At 40.6% G+C, this 19,078-nt stretch overlaps 1 protein-coding gene across 1 annotated transcript in view; it reads left to right on the top strand.

The window, feature by feature from the left end:
- The first annotated feature begins 544 nt into the window (after positions 1-544).
- Positions 545-19,078, top strand: part of LOC114263046 (uncharacterized) — a 43,151-nt gene continuing 24,617 nt past the window's right edge. Inside the window, exons 1-3 of the mRNA XM_082918746.1 lie at positions 545-740; positions 897-1,562; positions 1,779-1,832. Of these exons, the coding sequence (XP_082774872.1) occupies positions 545-740; positions 897-1,562; positions 1,779-1,832 (916 nt within the window). The remainder of the gene's footprint in view (positions 741-896; positions 1,563-1,778; positions 1,833-19,078) is intronic.

Here is a 19,078-nt window from a genome sequence, read left to right as displayed (position 1 = left end):
ATAAATTGAAGAATTGATTTGCTGGATATTTGATCTTCGATCTGGTTTATAGGTATGTATTGTTTCGGTTTTGTATATTATGTTTTTTTAGAATTTTCTTTAGTTTTGATTGAATTTATTTATGAGAATATGTTAAATAATTTTGTTTTTACGAATTGAAGACGTGATTTGCTGGATGATTTCTCGGTTTGGTTATTTATTTTATGAATTGAAAACGTGATTTGTGAAGTATTTGTATTGTTATGAAGTTTTTTGCTCTGGTGTTTGTTGTTATGAAGTATTTGTGAAAACTGAGAAAGTTCTTAGTATTGTTCTGGTTTTTATTGATGCGATCTTTTTTTCTTGTTTAGATTAAAAGATGAGTGAAGGTTGTATAAGTGCGCCTATTTTTTTGTTGTGCAAGTATAATGGTTGCACATTTGCAATTAAGATTGATCAAAATGTTACATATGATCAGTTGGTTGAAAAGCTATGTTTGAAATGAGATAATTTACAATCTGATAATATTTGTCTATCTTACTCATTGCCTGGACATCCTAATTGTATGTTGGACAACAATAAGGAGTTAGATTTGTTGTTGGCATTAGTTGTGCATTTTGATTCAAAGTGTATTGATGTTGTTATGAGAGTAAAAGACTCAACCATTGACTGTGGTTATCTCAACAAAAGATTGGATTATGGAGAAAGAGAGTCAATGTTAGATCTTGAAGTTTGTGATATTGTATTGTCTCATGACAGCAGTAAGTTTGTGAACTTGTCAAACAGAGCATCTACATCCTCCAAAAGGAATTCGAGGTTGGAGATTGAAGAAGAGGTTGATATGTTATCATCATTTTGTTGACACAAGGAAAAAGTACTGCTGTCTGCTGGTTGGGCAGTTAGTATTACACATGTAGGGCAGAAATTTGAAGGTAGAATTGTTGAATTTCGTAATGCATTGTTGAAGTTTTCTATTGAGTGTGGATTTGAGTTTATATTTGTTAAGAATGATAAAGTTCGTGTTACTGCACAATGTTTGTTTAGAGAGACAAAAGGTTGTATGTGGAATGTTCATGGTAGAGTGGAGAATGCTAATGGGTTCTTTTATATAAGGAAGTTGAACAATGTCCACACATGTGGTGCTGAAGTACATACGATGAATCATTCTCGTATGAGTTCTGATTTAGTTGTTGATTGGATTGTTGAAGGTGTTCGCGATAATCCATTGACACGTCCAGTTCATGTTGTTCGAGATTTTAAGTTGGGGTATGGACTGAGAGTTAGTTATCGTCAAGCTTGGTTGGGGGTAGAGAAAGCAAAATGTGAGATTTTTGGAGACTACTTAATGTCATTTGACCAGTTAAGATGGTATGTGGATGTTGCAAAGAGTTGCAATCCAGGGAGTTACATTGAGTTTGAGTGTGACGATGATACTAAACGGTTTAAGAGATTATTTGTTTCTTTTCATGGTTCCATTAGTGGATTTGATTATTATCGACCTCTCTCATTCCTTGATGGCACATTTTTTAAGGGAAGATTTAGAGGAAATTTACTTGCTGCTACAGGAGAAGATGGAAATCAAGGTACATAAGAAATCTGTTTTCTCTGTTCTGAAATTGAGAAAGTTCTCAGTTTAGAAATATGATTGAATGTTTTAAATTTTATATAATATTGTTGTTGTATATGCATTTTTTATTTTTTCAGTTATTCATTTTAGTGTTTGATATTTTGAATGTTAAACTGTTACCATTGTCTAAGAATAATAGAATATTTTCATTTTTTCTGTTTTGTACATATAGGGTTCTTTCCTGTTTGTTTTGCAGTTGTTGGCTCAGAGAATCAAGACAACTGGCGTTGGTTTTTAAAGCATTTGAGTACACACTTCGAACAATTTCTCGGTTTCTAGCACCCATGCTTCGGCCTTTAATGGTTCTAGGCCTCCTTGAAAGGATGGTGGTTTCATTTTGCTGAACTTCTGTGTCAGAGCAATTATATCATCATTAACATTGTGCTTGGGTTGAACTGGAGGAGATGGGTGCTGTTGGTTCTGTTATAGCCTCAAGGCCTCAGTCAACAGTTTAACTGCTCCTTTTAGTTTTGCCATTCTGGCATCAGATGATTCTGTTTCATCGGCATTCCTTGCATTGTCCATTTCACTATCTGCAATACAGTAATAATAAACATAGGAATTGCTTACTTAAACACATTAGCACATATGTTCATGTCATGGCCACACACACTTTTTCAATGCTCATGCAATGCCCTAATTACTTTTCTAGGACATCCTATAGCTCATTTGGACACGTGTGTGGGGTATAACTCGTGGTTTAGCAGTACTCTGATACCACTCTGTCACAACCCAAACCCGCCCCTATGGGTTTAGCATCGTAACCGGCCAGTAATCTGTGATTACCGAAGGCCTGCTTAACAGTAAAAACAGTAATACAGAGTACAGGGGCTGGCGGAAGCCAAAGCAGTAATAAAAGATGTCCAATGAGTTGTGACAGTCTGTATGCAAAAAGACTTTTCTGAACATATTTACATTCATAAGTAAAACATATATACATACAACATATACAGACATTCAGGTTAGGGACCAAATCCCTACCATGACAGTACAGTACAAGTCTTAACATTCTATACAAAATAGAAGCAGAAAGGGGGAATCTAAAACACCCCAAAGCAGCCTTAACTTGAGTACACTTGGAACCTCGCAGTGAGGCACATTGGTTGGCTAGACAAAAAGGGAGTTTAACCTAATGCTTCTAGCTCCGATCCGGTTCCTGGACACCTACATATAAGTAATAAACAGTGAGCTAAAGCCTAGTGAATAACAGTATGTAAAGAGGTTAAGAATGAATGTCCTTTCAGTCAATGAGCAGTCATATCAGTCATTTAGAAACCATAGCGGTTCTATGTGGTACATCCAATAGCAAAACAGTACAGTAGGTCTTCATAGACCGAACAGTCGGTTGATGGCTATCATAACAGTAAACAGTAGTGGTTCCAAACATGAGAACCGACAGAGATCTCTGTAACAGTAGCAGTAACAGTACAGTAATAGTAAAGTGCTATGGATGCCACGAATACAGTTCACAAATAGGACAAACATTCATTCAGTAAGAAATATCATTTCAGAAAGCAGTACAATTGATCACTCAGAAAATATTCATGATTGAACATATCTTTACAACATTGTTACTCACAGAGTACTGGGCTACAGAGAGGCTAGCGAGCGTCCTCGGATGCCAATCCTACACAGTTACAGAATGAACACACACTACGTTACACACTTGAGAATCAATGACTTAGTCCCTATCTTGACTCTGTGTGGTTCTACATCAATATCCTCATTAAGATGCCTTAAACATGGCCTAGGAATGCCTATGATGGAAAGATGATGCAAAGATGCACTTTAAAACACTTTTTAAAATTTTCAGAAAACAGGAGTCTCGCTCGAGCGTGGCTTTCTACGCTCGCTTGAGCGGACATGCAGACAAAGGGGCTCTGCTCGAGCGTGACTTCCTTCGCTCGAGCGGACTGTAAACTCATGAAAAGTACTAGATGCATGCAATTCACGCTCGATGGGCGCTCGACCTCCGCTCGAGCGTGAGACACAAGTCCTCGCTCGAGCGTGTATTCCCTCGCTCGAGCAGACTGTAAAACACAAGAACTTCTGGGTGCATGCATTTCACGCTCGAGCGCTACTTTCCTCGCTCGAGCGGAAGTGCATGTCTCAGAGGGTACGCTCGAGCGTGAAGTCCTACGCTCGAGCGTGGGTCCAAAATCTAGAATTTCCAGATTGAACCACCAAGCTCAAATTCAACATTTAAAGTAGAGGTGTCCGCGGTTCGGTTTGGAACGGTTTGCGGTTCGGTTTAGACCCGCCCGCATCTATGCGGTTTGGGAAAAAGTCAACCCGCAACCACCCGCAATGCGGTTTGCGGTTTGTGCGGATAGGGTTCGCGGATGTATGGGTGGTTGCGGGCGGTTTGCGGATTGAACTTTTTTCAAAAATTATTTTTAAACCCTTTTTTTCCCTCCCATTTTGTCAATCTTTATTTTGGACATTTTTCCTCATATTTTATAAAATGCTCCAACATTAATAATTAATGAATTAAAACTTATAAAAAACTCACAAAATAAAAAACACAACAAATTCAATTCGAAACCTAAACAAATCACTCAAAATCTACATTCATCATTAACATGCATTCATCCTACATTCATCATTCATAACCCAAATAAAAAAAATCCTACCTTGAAAATTCTACATTCATCATTCCTAACCCAAATACAAAAAAAAAAAAGAAAAAAGAAAAAAATTCTTCATTAACTTACAGTCATCCAAAATGCAAAAAAAAAAAATTCATTAACTTGCATTCATCCAAAACCAAAATGCAATTAAAAAAAAAAAAATTGTTGTTAAACTTCATTCAATACAAACTCATGAAATAAAATAAAAACATTTCAATTCCAATCATTTATTCACATGTTGTCAAACTTCATTCACATCCCATCCAACTTTCACAAATTCGAATTCCAATTCCAATTCCATGCATTTGGTTGATTAACCCTACACAAAAACAAATTGAAAAAATATAAACTTTAATCTTCAATTATAGTAAAAAATGAAAAGATAAGCAAATGTCTATATATTTCATCTCAATATAGTAAGAAAATGTGTTGAGTATATGAAAAAATTACCAATATTTACATACGGCTCTACGCTTCCCATCGGTCCCTACAACCTTGTCAAAATGATCCCAAACTGTGGATGGTGCTGTCCACCCTCACTCTTTCTCTTTGGGGGTCTAGGAGGCTTAGGTTCAGGTTCAGGTTCGGGTTCGACTAAGAAGGGATTCATTTGAAAATTAGAGGATTCCGGAGGTACAAGATTGATTGCGGGAGATTGAATACTATCCTCCATTTAAACTGGATTACAAAAACAGTCACAGATTCAATTTTAATTCAATCAAACAGATTAATTTAACAGATTTAATCAAAAATTAATTCAACAGATTTAATAAAAAATTAATCCAAAAAATAGATTTATTTTTAATAACAGATTGAATTCCAAAAAAAACATCTGATTCAAATTCAATACAGATTCAACACATTTCAATTTTAATTTTCATAACAGATTCATCACAGATTTAATTCAATCCAATACCACAGATTTAATTCCAAAAACACAGATCTGTTGTAACAAACAAAAAAATAAAATAAAATAAACACAGACAGATCTATGAACTGATCCAATTTATACAGATCCAATAAATAAATAAACACAGACAGATCTATACAAATTCAATACAGATCCAATTTCAATACAGATTCAAAGAAAAAAATTAAATAAAAATTAAACAGATTTATGAACTGATTCAATACAGATAGATTCCAAACAAACAGATAAACTAGAGAGTAAGAGACATTCCAAACAGATAAACAAAAATTAAATAACAAATTAAACAGATTTATGAACTGATTTCAATACAGATAAATTGCACAGACAAATTTAAATCAAAAAATCTGTTGCTTAAATCAAAAATTAAATCAAAGATACATTCCAAACAAACAAACACAGACAGAGATCGGGGAGAGAGAGAGAGAGAGAGAGGCTTACCCGTGAGAGAGAACTGATCGGTGTAGATGAAAAACCAGAGAGTAAGAGACTGTGAGATGAGAGAGTGAGGGAGATGAGATAGTGAGGGAGACAAATCAGAGAGAGACATATCTCATATGTTCGAAAAAAAACCAAAGATCGGGGAGAGCGAGACATAGACAGAGATCAGAGAGAAGGGCTTTACCTGTGTGCGATGAGGTCGATCGATCGGTCGATCTTGTGAGAGAGAGACTCGATCATTGAGTGCGCAGATGAAAATCGCGAGTGAGAGTGAGAGTGAGAGAGAGACCGAGAGGAGGAGAGGAGATACAGTTCTGATGAGTTAGTGAGTGAGTTTGATTAGATTAGGGTTTTTCTTGTTTTGAACGATCAGATTTGTAGGGGAAAAAAAAAGGTTATTTTGAACGGTCAGATGATAGATCAGATTATAAATAAATAATAAAAAAAAAGTGTTTTATGCGGGCGGGTTGGGCGGGTGCGGGTCAAACCCGCAACCCGAAATTTACATAAAATCCGAACCGCACCCTACCCTAATGTGTTTGCGAAACCGCCCATACATGTGCGGTTCGGATCGGGTAGGGCGGTTTGGGCAGTTCGGATGACCCTATGCCCAGCCCTAATTTAAAGCATCAAATTCGATTCCTTTGGGCCAATTTTCTAGAAAACACTTTAAAACTCATAATATGACATATTTCAAAGATCAATTTACAAAATCAAAACCCAAAGGTGGTTCAATTAAACACAAATCCAAACAAAACTTCATGAACATAATGTATATATGGCATGCAAGTGTTCAATTGAAATCAAGGCTTCAAATACTTGATCAAATGAGTCAATTCACTCAAAAACATGATGAATTCATGGACCATAGCTAGGATATAGATATGCATGCAAGAATTTCCATGAAAACAACCTCAAAACTCACTAATGTGTACATGCATGCATGATTCAAGCTTCAATTCAACAATTTAAAACCAGTTCTAGACTTAGATCACTAATGGCTCATGGACAATGCAAGATACAACTAGAATTCAAGTTCAAGAAGATGATTCTCCTACCTTAGGCCTTTAATTTCAAGTCTAGGAGCTCAAATATGCAATGAACTCTTCAACCCTTCTACGTCTCCAAGCCAAATAAGTGAACTCAATTCTTCTTCCAACTCTCAAGCTCTCTCTCATGTTTTGGTCTCTAGAAGTGGCTGAAGAAATGTTATGTCAAATGTGTATGAAATGAAGAAGAGTGTTGGTCTAGAACTAGGCCACTAAGTGGCAATCTTGTAATAAATCCAAACTATTATAATTTAACATTATTAATCATTCCTAATCAACTTTTAATTAAATTTACCATAAAATCACATAAATCCTAATTAGCACATAACACAAATCAATTACAGATTTGGCCGCCGATAAGGCCTTCAATTTGCAGTTCGAAATTAAAAACATGAACAGATCATTCAATGACTAACACATAGAAATTCATTTAAAACAGCATACTCATGCAATCAGTTTGGGATTTCATCCTAATCAGTTACTTATCATGTGCAGTCACAGTTTAGCAGTAATCGGAGGTGAGGGCTGTCACATATGCATTACTCCAATGATTATATGGTATGTCATCTAAAAACTTTTCAACTCTTGACCTACCTTCAGTCTTTAACTCAACCAAACATTGATGAAATGTTTATTCAGTTGGAGTATATGCACATTTCCCAAACACAGTGATCATATTTTCTTTCAATCCATGAAACATACCATGCAAATGATGCCTTAAGTTCATCTTCAATGATATAAACAATAAGCATGGAAAGCCATTGGGAAAACCTTTGGCAACACCTCAACTAATCCAAGGTTACGATCTGACACAAATGTAATATTTCGTTTTGGTGAAACAATTCTTTGTTCGGAAGCACACAAGGTATTACTGGCTACCTTTACCTTACAAGAGGAGGCTAGAAGGTGGTGGATGCTTGTTCGTGATGCGAATACTATCATGACTTGGGCTTAGTTTAAAGAGTCCTTCTTCGAGAAGTACTTCCCTCAGTGTGTCAGGGATCGCAAAGTAACTGAATTTGAGCAATTGAAACAAGGTATCATGTCAGTAGTAGAGTATGAATCAAAGTGTACTGAACTCACCAGATATGCACCACACATGATGGACATTGATTACAAAAAGGCCAGGAAGTTTGAAGGCGGCCTTAATGTTGAAATCCTTGACATAATCAATGTTCTGAAACTACTGAAATACGTAGATGTTCTTGACTGAGCAATAATAGCCGAGTCGAATATCGAGGCACTGAAACAGACTGAAACACCGAGAACTGAATGGCGCGGTAAGAGATGAGGCTTTAAGTTCAAAAAAGGCTGAAATAATTCATCGAACAAAAAGCAGAATACAGGGTCAACGACCAGTTCTAGTCAGGAGAACAATTCCATACCACCCTGTTCAGATTGTGATAAGAGACAAAAAAGGGTTTGTTATAAAATTTATGGTGCTTGTTACAGGTGTGGCAAGGTAGGCCACATGGTTAAAGATTGCCCTTCCACTTCTCAAGGCAATAGTAAAGCTGCAGCAAGTGCCGCAGCATCAACTGCTCCACCAAAACCCAACCCCAAAGCTACTGGAAAAGAGCCTCTGAGGCAAGGCCGAGTGTTCGCCCTCGTACCGGGAGATGTACAGAATACCGAGACCGTTGTGTCAGGTATACTCTCAATCTGTACTCAAAATGCTTATGTTCTGATTGATTCGGGGTCTACACATTCTTATGTCTCGCATGCTTTTTCGCGAAAACTAAATAGACCACTGGAACCCATGAATTATTTGTTAGCTGTATCTTCACCTGTTGGGGGATCCATGACTTGTGCTTATATGTACCCTGCATGTGAGATTATTGTTGGAGATGTGTATTTGTGTATTGATTTACTGTCTTTGAACATCGACCATTTTGATGTAATATTGGGAATGGACTGGTTAACAAAGTATCATGCTACCATAGACTGTGTAACAAAACAAGTTGTTTTTCGTCCACCTGGATTACCTGAATTTGTGTTTAACGGGGTTGGTGTAGTACCTCCCCCATATCTGATTTCATCCATGAAAGCTTTTAAACTGATTAGAAAGGGGCGTAAGGGGTATCTATGTTCTGTACTGACTGTACCTACTGATACTAAAGCTAATGTGGACAGTATTCCTATAGTCAGAGAATTCCCAGATGTTTTTCCATATGATTTGCCAGGGGATTTGATTGACAGGGACATCGAGTTCACCATTGATGTGATTCCGGGTACACAGCCAGATTTCAAGGCTCTGTACAAAATGGCACCTACCGAACTGAAAGTTCAGCTACAGGAATTGTTAGATAAGAAGTTCATCAGGCCCAATACTTCACCGTGGGGCGCTCCAGTTTTGTTTGTGAAAAAGAAAGACGGCTCCTTGAGACTCTACATTAACTACCATGAGCTGAACAAGGTAACAGTGAAAAACAAATATCCATTGCCTCGAATTGATGATTTTTTGACCAGTTACAGGGTGCCCAGGTGTTCTCTAAAATTGACCTTAGATCCGTATACCACCAGTTGAAAGTCAAACCAGAGGACATTGAAAAGACAGCCTTTCGAACGAGGTATGGACATTACGAATTCTTTGTTATGCCTTTCGGAGTTACTAATGGACCTGCCGCATTTATGGACCTTATGAACAGAATTTTTAAACCGCTCCTCGATGAATTTGTAGTTGTGTTCATAGATGACATTCTGATTTATTCCAAAGGTAGAGAAGAACCTGAACATCATTTGAGAATTGCTTTGCAGACCCTAAGAGAACAGAAATTGTATGCTAAACTGACAAAATGTGAATTTTAGCTTGATAATGTTATGTTTTTGGGATATGTAATCAGTAAGGATGGAGTTTCAGTTGATTCGTAGAAAATTGAAGTAGTGGTAAGTTAGCCTAGACCGTCAAATGTGACTGAAGTCTGAAGTTTCTTAGGCTTAGCTGGATACTACAGAAGATTTGTGAAAGACTTTTCCAAAATTGCCCTACCATTAACTCAGTTGACTCAAAAGGGGATATCATTTGACTGAATCGATCAGAGAGAATCAACCTTTCAAGAGTTAAAGACTCGACTTGTGACTGCACCGATTCTTACCCTACCCTCAGGTACGGATGGTTTTACTATATTTAGTGATGCTTCTTATAAGGGTTTGGGATGTGTATTAATGCAGAATGGTAAAGTGATTGTGTATGCTTCCCGACAACTGAGACCGCATGAAAAGAACTACCCCACTCATGATCTGGAACTTGCTGTAGTAGTGTTTGCACTGAAAATTTGGCGTCACAACCTTTATGGGGCAACATGTGAGGTGTACACAGACCACAAGAGTTTGAAGTATTTCTTCACACAGAAAGAATTGAACATGAGGCAGCGGAGATGGTTAGAACTGATAAAAGATTACGACCTGCAAATTTTGTACCATCCGGGGAAAGCTAACACCGTTGCTGATGCACTCAGCCAAAAATCAGTTAGAAATTTAGCCTGTTTACTCACTGGGCAGAAAGAATTGCTATGTGACCTTGAAAAATTTGAAGTTGAGATTGTTTTGCGTTAACAAGGTGGAACCTTAGCTGCTATTTCTGCTCAACCGGCACTGATTGAAGAAATTAAAGAGAAACAACAACAGGATGTGTAGACACCCCATTTTTGACCGATCTTAAGACTCAGACGTCATCGATTGAGCGCTCGGTGATTGCGCATGTTGTGCTCGTTCTGAGGTTACGGAGTCTCGGCTGAGAGTCTGCGCATGTTGTGCTCGTTCTGAGGTTACGGAGTCTCGGCTGAGAGTCTCGCCTCCGGACTTCGGGACTCTTTCATGCTTTGCCCCGGTTTACGAACCAGGTCTTGTTATCTCTTCCCCAAGGGAGGGAGAGGTCTCATAGACCATCTCTCAGTGGCCGTAGACTACTTTTCATGGTCATAGGCCACTTTTCCCGTTTGGAGACCAGTTTCTGATTTTTAGAGCCGTCGACCGTGCGCCTCGGTTCGGGACTGCTTAACTTTCTCTTTTGGCACGATTTTTGGCACACACCTTGTTTTCTCTCTCTAGAGGGACACTGTGGCCCGGGAGACCACCTTCATGGTCGCACGCCACTTTTGATGCTTAATAGTCAGTTTTCGAGGCACCCGGTTGCGCGTTTTGACCCCCGAACCCTCGTTTTGCATCCGTCTTTGTTCATTTTTGACATGGACCCTATTTTCATTGTTTGGAAGGTGGTACAAGGGTGGGAGACCACCTTTTCTCCTTGGAGACCACTTTTCCTCCGCCGGCCAGTTCCCTTGACAGGTAACTAGTCTCCCTCACTTTTGGGTCACAATTGCTGGTCTCCCACCACACCACTAGCTTGCATTCAATTAGGAGACCACCAATTGGGATGGCCGACCACTATTCACTCACTTGAACCTTTTGAACTGGTCAGCTGACCAGGGGAAGTAGTCGGCCTTCCTCCCTCAGTCTTGTCTCTGTGAGTTGTTGCCAGCTGTGCCAGCTGGAAGGCACAGAATGGATCCCCCATACACGTGTATGGAGGATCTTCAAGGTTGTGTTTTAGCTTCTTTGAGAAGCTTTGAACCCATTTGGCTATAACAGAGACCCTCTCCCTCATTGGTAAAGGTTCAGATTTTGTTTGAAGGCATACCATACATCTCTCCCTATATCTCTTCATTTTAGGGTTCAAAAAGGTCTAGTTCTTGCCCCTTTGCACACTATCTCCTAGCCTAACCCCTCCAACACCAACCTAAGCTTCTTGGAGGCCATTTTCAGAGGTTGGGGAGCTACATTTTTGGTCCAGAAGCTACTGGAGTTGCTGAGCTACAAGGGGTAACACCCTATTCCCTCTTTTAGGCATTATTTTGCTTCATCTTTTAGCCATATTTGCAAACATATTTGAGATTTTTCATCAACTAAAAAAAGTCTTATTTTGAGGTCCTTAACATGTTTGTTTAAGATCGTTTTTCTGTTGGGGGTCGTCTACCCCCTTGCATGCTTCATTTTGCCTTATTTTGAGCCATGCATTAGGGCCTTTGCATTGGCCTTTGTTTGGACTTTTAGCCACTAAAATCCAGTGGATTTTCAGTGGCTAGCATGCTGTTTTGAGTGCCAAAATGAGAGAGGCGTGACCCTCTCTCCCCATGTTTTGTTTCCTAGCATATTTGGCCTAACAAATGAGCCCTTATTTGCATGCTTCCATGCCATGTTTCAGCCTTTTTTTGGTGAGTTTTAGGACCTGCATAGGCTCTGTCCAGAGCTTGTTTTTCCATGTTGGGTGTCCATCTTACATGTGTAGAATAACCCTCTTCATAGCCTATCAAAGGAGCATTTCATTCTTTCATGCATTGACCATGTTTCAATGAGTTTTTGGGCTTTATTTGGCATGTCATACCTCTGAATTTTGCTAGTTTAGTGACCTCTTGAATGCTTCATATACTTGTAGTGTAAACCCTCTTCACTAGCTTGTATTGCATGCTATTTTGGTCTTTGATTCTAGCACTTTTTGGCCATGCCTTAAACTGATTTTGTGCATGTTTTGGACTGCCTTAGCTTTGCTTTTATGCCTCATGGTTGAATGATGCTTGCTATGCATGGTTGTGGTGTAATACCCTTGCCTAGCCTTGAGTTTTGAAGCCTATTGCATGCTTATATTAAGGTGTTTTCATGTTTTGGGGCCATTGAGCATGTCATTTCAGAGTCTATACTTGTGCCATATTCCCATGTTTTCCACTCTTTAAATGTGTTTGAGAGTCGTGCTTAAATACCTCATTTATTGACCATTGCATGAGCTTCATTTCTATGCATTTTGAGCCATCATTTTAGACCATTTTCCCACTGTCTAGGACCTGCATAGGGATTGTTTGGGGCTGGTTGGGTCACTTGAGCATTGCTTTGTGTACCTCTAGTGTAATGCACTTCACTAGTTTCGGTATCCGGGCCATCTAACATGCATTGCGTGAGGTGTTTACATGATTCGGGACCGTCTTGTATATCATTTCAGAGCTGGAAAATGTGTGATTGTATGCCATATTTCATCTCTTGCCATGCTTTGGTAGAGTTGCGTTTGGTGCCTCAGGTTTGGTCCCTTGCATTTGTGCATATTTGCATGTGTTTTGTTGCCTAATTTCATCATGTTTGGCCACTGATTTGGGTGTGGCCGAGGCTCATCCATCTTGGTTTAAGTCCATCTTGCATTGTGTATGCCTTAGAGTCCATTTTATTGCATGTTTGATCATTGCATTGCGTATGCCTCGTTCATAACATTGCGTATGTTAGTGCATTGTGTATGCATGTCACATAATCTATGTGCATTGAGTATGCCATTGATTAGTTCATAGCATTGTGTATGCCATTTGCATGCTTGCATGTCATTCCGTGAATCTTCGCATCACTTAGTGGCATTGCATTTAGATCACTGTTGTGAGCAGAAGAAGAGAATCTAGTAGAGTGCTAGGGGTAAGAGCCCGCAACTTCCTGTTTATCCATCAACCACCCTAGGGAGGGATGAAAAATGAGTGATTAAAGAATAGAGAGATGTATGCTGAGAGGAAAAGCGAGAAAAGGGTTTTAAGAGAAAAACCGAGTTTGAGGGCCGAGTGATGTGAGAATCACAAATAAGAAAGGGTGAGGAACAATACTCGGAGAAACTGGCTCCTCATGCACTGAGAGGTCTCTTGCCATTAGAACACGTCTGTGTGTCGTGTCAGTTGTTTTGTTTGTCTCGATTCTTGTTTTGAGTCGTTTCGGGTGTTTATAGATTTGTCTACGTTGTCTTACCTTGTCTTTCTGTTTGTTGTTGAGTTGTGGTGTGCTGTTTTCAGTCATAGGCTCAATACCTAGTTGAGAACTTATTCTCACTCTCCATTTCAAAAAAAATCATTTTGTGCTCAGAGTGCCGTGCCGTTCTCCACATTTGGGCAAAACAGGATTTTGTTCTTTCAAAAACCGCAGGGTTCAACCTGGGTCATGTGGGAACAGTAAAACCAGGACCTATCTGAAGCTATATAGGTTCCAGATTTTGAAGCAAAAGGAAAAAGGGAAAATGTCGGGCATCTGAGTTTGTTTCAACTTCTGCAAGTTTCGTCATTGCATCCTGTATGTTCAGAATGAGCTATGTGTTCAAAATTAAAAGAATACTGTGTTATGAGCCGTGTGTTCAGATCAAGCAGTGTTGTGTTATGAGCTACGTGTTCAAAATTGAAATGTGCGAGCTGCGTGTTCAAAATGAAGCGAATGAGCTGTGTGTTCAGAAATGAAAATTTATGAGCTGCGTGTTCAGAATTTAGAATGAGCTGCGTGCAAATGAAAATTTATGAGCTACATGTTCAGAATTAAAATATGTGAGCTGCGTGTTCAAAATGAAGTGAATGAGTTGTGTGTTCAGAAATGAAAATTTATGAGCTACGTGTTCAGAATTAAGAATAAGCTGCATGCAGATGAAAATTTATGAGCTGCGTGTTCAGAATTGAAATATGTAAGCTGCGTGTTCAAAATGAAGTGAATAAGCTGTGTGTTCAGAAATGAAAATTTATGAGCTGCGTGTTCAGAATTGAAATGTGTGAGCTGCGTCTTCAAAGTGAGGTGAATGAGCTGTGTGTTCAGAATGAAAAAATGCTGAGTTATGTGCTTGAAAAAAATGAACTGTGTGCCCGAAAAATGAGCCGTGTGCCCAAAAATAAGTTGCGTGCCCTGAAATGAGCTGTGTGCTCGAAAAATGAGCCGTGTGCCCAAAAATGAGCTGTGTACCCCCAAACGTGCTGTGTGCCCGAGATCTGTCGTGTGCCCGAAAAATGAGTTGTGTGCCCGAAAAATAAGCCGTGTGCCCAAAGATGAGCTGTGTGCCTTGAAATGAGCTGTGTGCTCGAAAAACGAGCCGTGTGCCCACGAACGAGCTGAGTGCCCCCGAATGAGCTGTGTGCCCGAGATCTGCCGTGTGCCCGAAAAATGAGCCATGTGCCCAAAAATGAGATGTGTGCCCCCGAATGAGCTGTGTGCCCGAGATCTGCCGTATGCATGAAAAATGAGTCGTGTGCCCAAAAATGAGCTGTGTGCCCCCAAATGAGCTGTGTGCCCGAGATCTGCCGTGTGCCCAAAAAATGAGCTGTGTGCCCGAAATGAGCTGTGTGCCCTGAAATGAGCTGTGTGCTCGAAAAATGAGCCATGTGCCCAAAGATGAGCTGTGTGTCCTCAAATGAGCTGTGTGCCCGAGATCTACCGTGTGCCTGAAAAATGAGCTGTGTGCCCAAAATGAGCTGTGTGCCCAAAAATGAGCTGTGTGCCCTGAAATGAGCTGTGTGCTCGAAAAATGAGCCGTGTGCCCAAAGATGAGCTGTGTGCCCCCAAATGAGTTGTGTGCCCGAGATCTACCGTGTGCTCGAAAAATGAGCTGTGTGCCCCCAAAAAATGAGCTGTGTGCCCAAGAACGAGCTGTGTGCCCGAGAATCTGCTGTGTGCCTGAAAATGAGCTGTGTGCCCAAATAAACAGAGTGCTGTGTTTCGAGCTGCGTGCCAAATGAACAGAGTATTATGTTGCGAGCCGCGTGCCAAACAAACAAAGTGTTGTGTTATAAGTTGTGTGCCAAATGAATGGAGTGCTATGTCATAAGCCATGTGCCGAGTCTTGCATTGTGCATGCATTTTATCGCGCTATTTTGTGCATCGCACTATTTTGTGCACCTTACCTGTATTGTGCATGTATTTCACTCGCGCTTTCTCGCGCATCGCACTGTTTTGTGCAGTTTACACTCGCGACTTCTTGCACATCGCATTGTTTTGTGCAGTTTACACTCGTGCTTTCTTGCGCATCGCATTGTTTTGTGCAGTTTACATTCGCGCTTTCTTGCGCATCGCACTATCCTGTGCGTTTCATTGCATGCTCTGATCTTGCATAGAAAATGCTTGTATCTTTTGCATCGAACGTGTTCGCGCTTTCTTGTGCACCTTACCTGTACTTGTTTGTGCACCAGTATTGCACTGTCTTGTGCACCTGTATAGCACTGTTTTGTGCATTCACTCTTGCATCGCACTGTTTTGCGCATCTTGTTAGCATTGTTTTGTGCATCTTGTTAGCACTATTTTGTGTATTCTCTTTTGTCTCGCACTGTCTTGTGCACTCTCCGGTCTAGGAGACCTTAAATCCTCTAAAGGTATAATTCCTTTGGTGTTTGTCGTCCACGAATGACTTCCGGTGGTCTGGTATAGCCACCTGCCTGTGTTTGCGGTGAGTTCCTAGGAGACCAACTAAGACGGTGGAAACTAGAGTTCGAATGGCTCACGCCTAGAACACAAAGGTTCGGGATTTATGAGACTAAAGTCTGGTTTAAATACCTAGGGGTATATCCTCTACTTGAAATCTGTATGGCAGCCCCATAGATTGAGATAGCATGTGTATGCGCCTCAATTCTGGATACTGAACCAACCTAGTCTGTCACCGTGTTGGAGAATAAGGAAAGCTGCGACCACAGTCAGGGAGAAAAGTAGTACCTGTGGTTCAACCGAGAAAAAGGGGAAGGTCCCCAGCAGCATGAGGTAGGTCATTGCCAATTGCCCCTATAAGGTACCTTCACTTCCTAACTACTGCATCATCTAGTATGTCCATTGCATTGTACATAGAATATATTGCATGCATTTACTGCATATCTATTGTATCACTTGCGCCTTTTCATGATTAAGCTTAGTCTGGCATGTGCCCATACTTTTCGCGTTAAAGCATGGTTATGTGATTATGTGTACGCGCCTATTCCACTAAGGGAATTGTGGTTTAAGGGTGACGGCACCATTTCTGTGTTAAACGTGGTTTGTTTGTGTCCATGCCTTTTCTAGGCAAAATGTGGTTTGGTCGCGCACTTTATTCAATTCATTCATTGCATCCATTTCATCGTATTTTAGTTTGTTACATTCAGCATTTAGGATCACGATCTTTCCTCAGCAGATCATTCCCCACTTATATCATACCACCCAATTACTTGTAATTTGTGGTCTCTTTGCGAAACACATAGTTTGTATGTGCTCGCACCCCTTTCACGTTGAAGCACGGTTCTGTTATGTGTAAGCATCCATGTTGGGTTGTGGCCAGTACTAGGATGTAGGCACTTAGCTTGTGTTAGGCGCCATTCGGCTTGTGCCCACTGCCTTTTCTGTGTTAAAAGTAGTTTGATTTTGCATCTCCATCCCTTTATGATATTTGTGTGGTTTTGTACTGCTTGTGGTTTGATCATCTCACATACATTGCATATCATTTGCATTGTTTCGTTACATTGTATATTAATACATTGTTTTCTAATATTGCATATCATTCGCTCTATTTTGCGCATCGCACTGTCTTGTGCATTGCATATCATTCGCACTATCTTGCGCAACTCATCTGCACTTGTTAGTGCATTGCATTGTCTTGCATCCTTACCTCATTGTTATGCGGTACACTTAGGTTACATTGTTTTGCATCCCTTCCGCATTGTTATGCGTCACTCTTAGGTTGCATTGTCTTACATCCCTTCCGCGTTGTTATGTGTTACACTTAGGTTGCATTGTTGTGCACCCTTTCTCGCATTGTTATGCGTCACACTTAGGTTGTATTGTCATGCACCCACACTTCGCTTGCGTAGTCACGCACTTTTCATTTGCATTGCCATGCCTATCTCTAACGAATATTGTACCTGTTGAGTTTCTCTCTTTTGCAGGCACGATATTGCATATACGGTTCATTTGAAGCTGGCGCGACCAGACGAACCGGACATGTATTGTATGTACTTTGCATGAGACGTAGCGAGAATTGTATAATTCTCTTACATTCTTACTACATGTGATGTAGTTTGGTCTGTATTTGCTTGCTTAAATTGTTGCATTTATTGTGTATATTTGCTTCATTACAGCTTTCTTTGCATGATGATAAGTTATGTTCAGCTTCTTGCATCGTTTTGCATCTTGCCCCTGCCTGCAGGCATATCTTTTTGTTTATCTCGCCTGTTTGTCTAAGTCTTCGGCCTTGTCAAAAATGGGTCGTCTTTGGGCTTTGACATTCACTCTCGTCACGTATGACTTCCGAGTTCTGTCAAAGAGGGGCAACTGTAGACACCCCATTTTTGACCGACCTTAAGACTCAAATGTCATTGATTGAGCACTCGGTGATTGCGCATGTTGTGCTCGTTCTGAGGTTACAGCGTCTCGGCTGAGAGCCTCGTCTCTGCACTTCAGGACTCTTTCATGCTTTGTCTCGGTTTGCGAGCCAGGTCTTGTGTTCTCTTCCCGAAGGGAGGGAGAGGTCTCGTAGAGCATCTCTCAATATCTGTAGGTTACTTTTGGTGGTCGTAGGCCACTTTTCCCGTTTGGAGACCAGTTTCCGGTTTTCGGAGCCGTCGGCCGTGCGCCTCGGTTCGGAACCGCTTAACTTTCTCTATTTGGCATAGTTTTTGGCACACACCTTGTTTCCTCTCTCTAGAGGGACACTGTGGCTTGGGAGACCACTTTCGTGGTCGCATGCTACTTTCGATGCTTAACAGTCAGTTTTCGGGGCACCCGGCTGCGCGTTTTGACTCCCGAACCCTCGTTTTGCATCCGTCTTGGTTCATTTTTGACATGGACCGCATTTTCATTGTTTGGAAGGTGGTACAAGGGTAGGAGACCACATTTTCTCCTTGGAAATCACTTTTCCTCCGTCGGCCGGTCTCCTTGACAGGTAACTGGTCTCCCTCACTTTTGGGCCACAATTGCTGGCCTCTCACCACACCACTAGCTTGCATTCAATTAGGATACCACCAATTGGGATGGCCGACAACCATTTACTAACTTGAACCTTTTGAACTGGTCGGACGACCAGGGATAGTGGTCGACCGACCACCTGAACTGGTCGGCCAGCCTCCTTCAGTCTTGTCTCTGTGAGTTGTTGCTAGCTATTCCAGCTGGAAGGCACAGAATGGATCCTCCACACACGTGTATGGAGGATCTTCAAGCTTGTGTTTTAGCTTCTTTGAGAAGCTTTGGACCCCTTTGGCTATAAGAGAGACCTTCTCCCTCATTGGTAAAGGTTTAGATTTTGTTTGAAGGCATGCCATACATCTCTCCCTATATCTCTTCATTTTAGGGTTCAAAAGGGTCTAGTTCTTGCCCCTTTGCACACCATCTCCTAGCCTATCCCCTCCAACACCAACCTAAGCTTCTTGGAGGCCTTTTTCAGAGGTTGGGGAGCTACATTTTTCGTCTAGAAGCTGCTGGAGTTGCTGAGCTACAAGGGTAACACCCTATTCCCTCTTTTAGGCATTATTTTGCTTCATCTTTTAGCCATATTTGAAAGCATATTTGAGATTTGTCATCAACTAAAAAAAGTCTTATTTTGAGGTCCTTAACATGTTTGTTTAAGATCTTTTTTTCTGTTGGGGGTCGTCTACCCCCTTGCATGCTTCATTTTGCCTTATTTTGAGCCATGCATTAGGGCCTT

The sequence above is a fragment of the Camellia sinensis genome, chromosome 3, assembly GCF_055761805.1.
Source record: "Camellia sinensis isolate YWXY chromosome 3, ASM5576180v1, whole genome shotgun sequence".
In the NCBI taxonomy this organism is placed as follows: Eukaryota; Viridiplantae; Streptophyta; class Magnoliopsida; order Ericales; family Theaceae; genus Camellia; species Camellia sinensis.
This window is presented reverse-complemented; position numbering and strand designations above follow the sequence as displayed.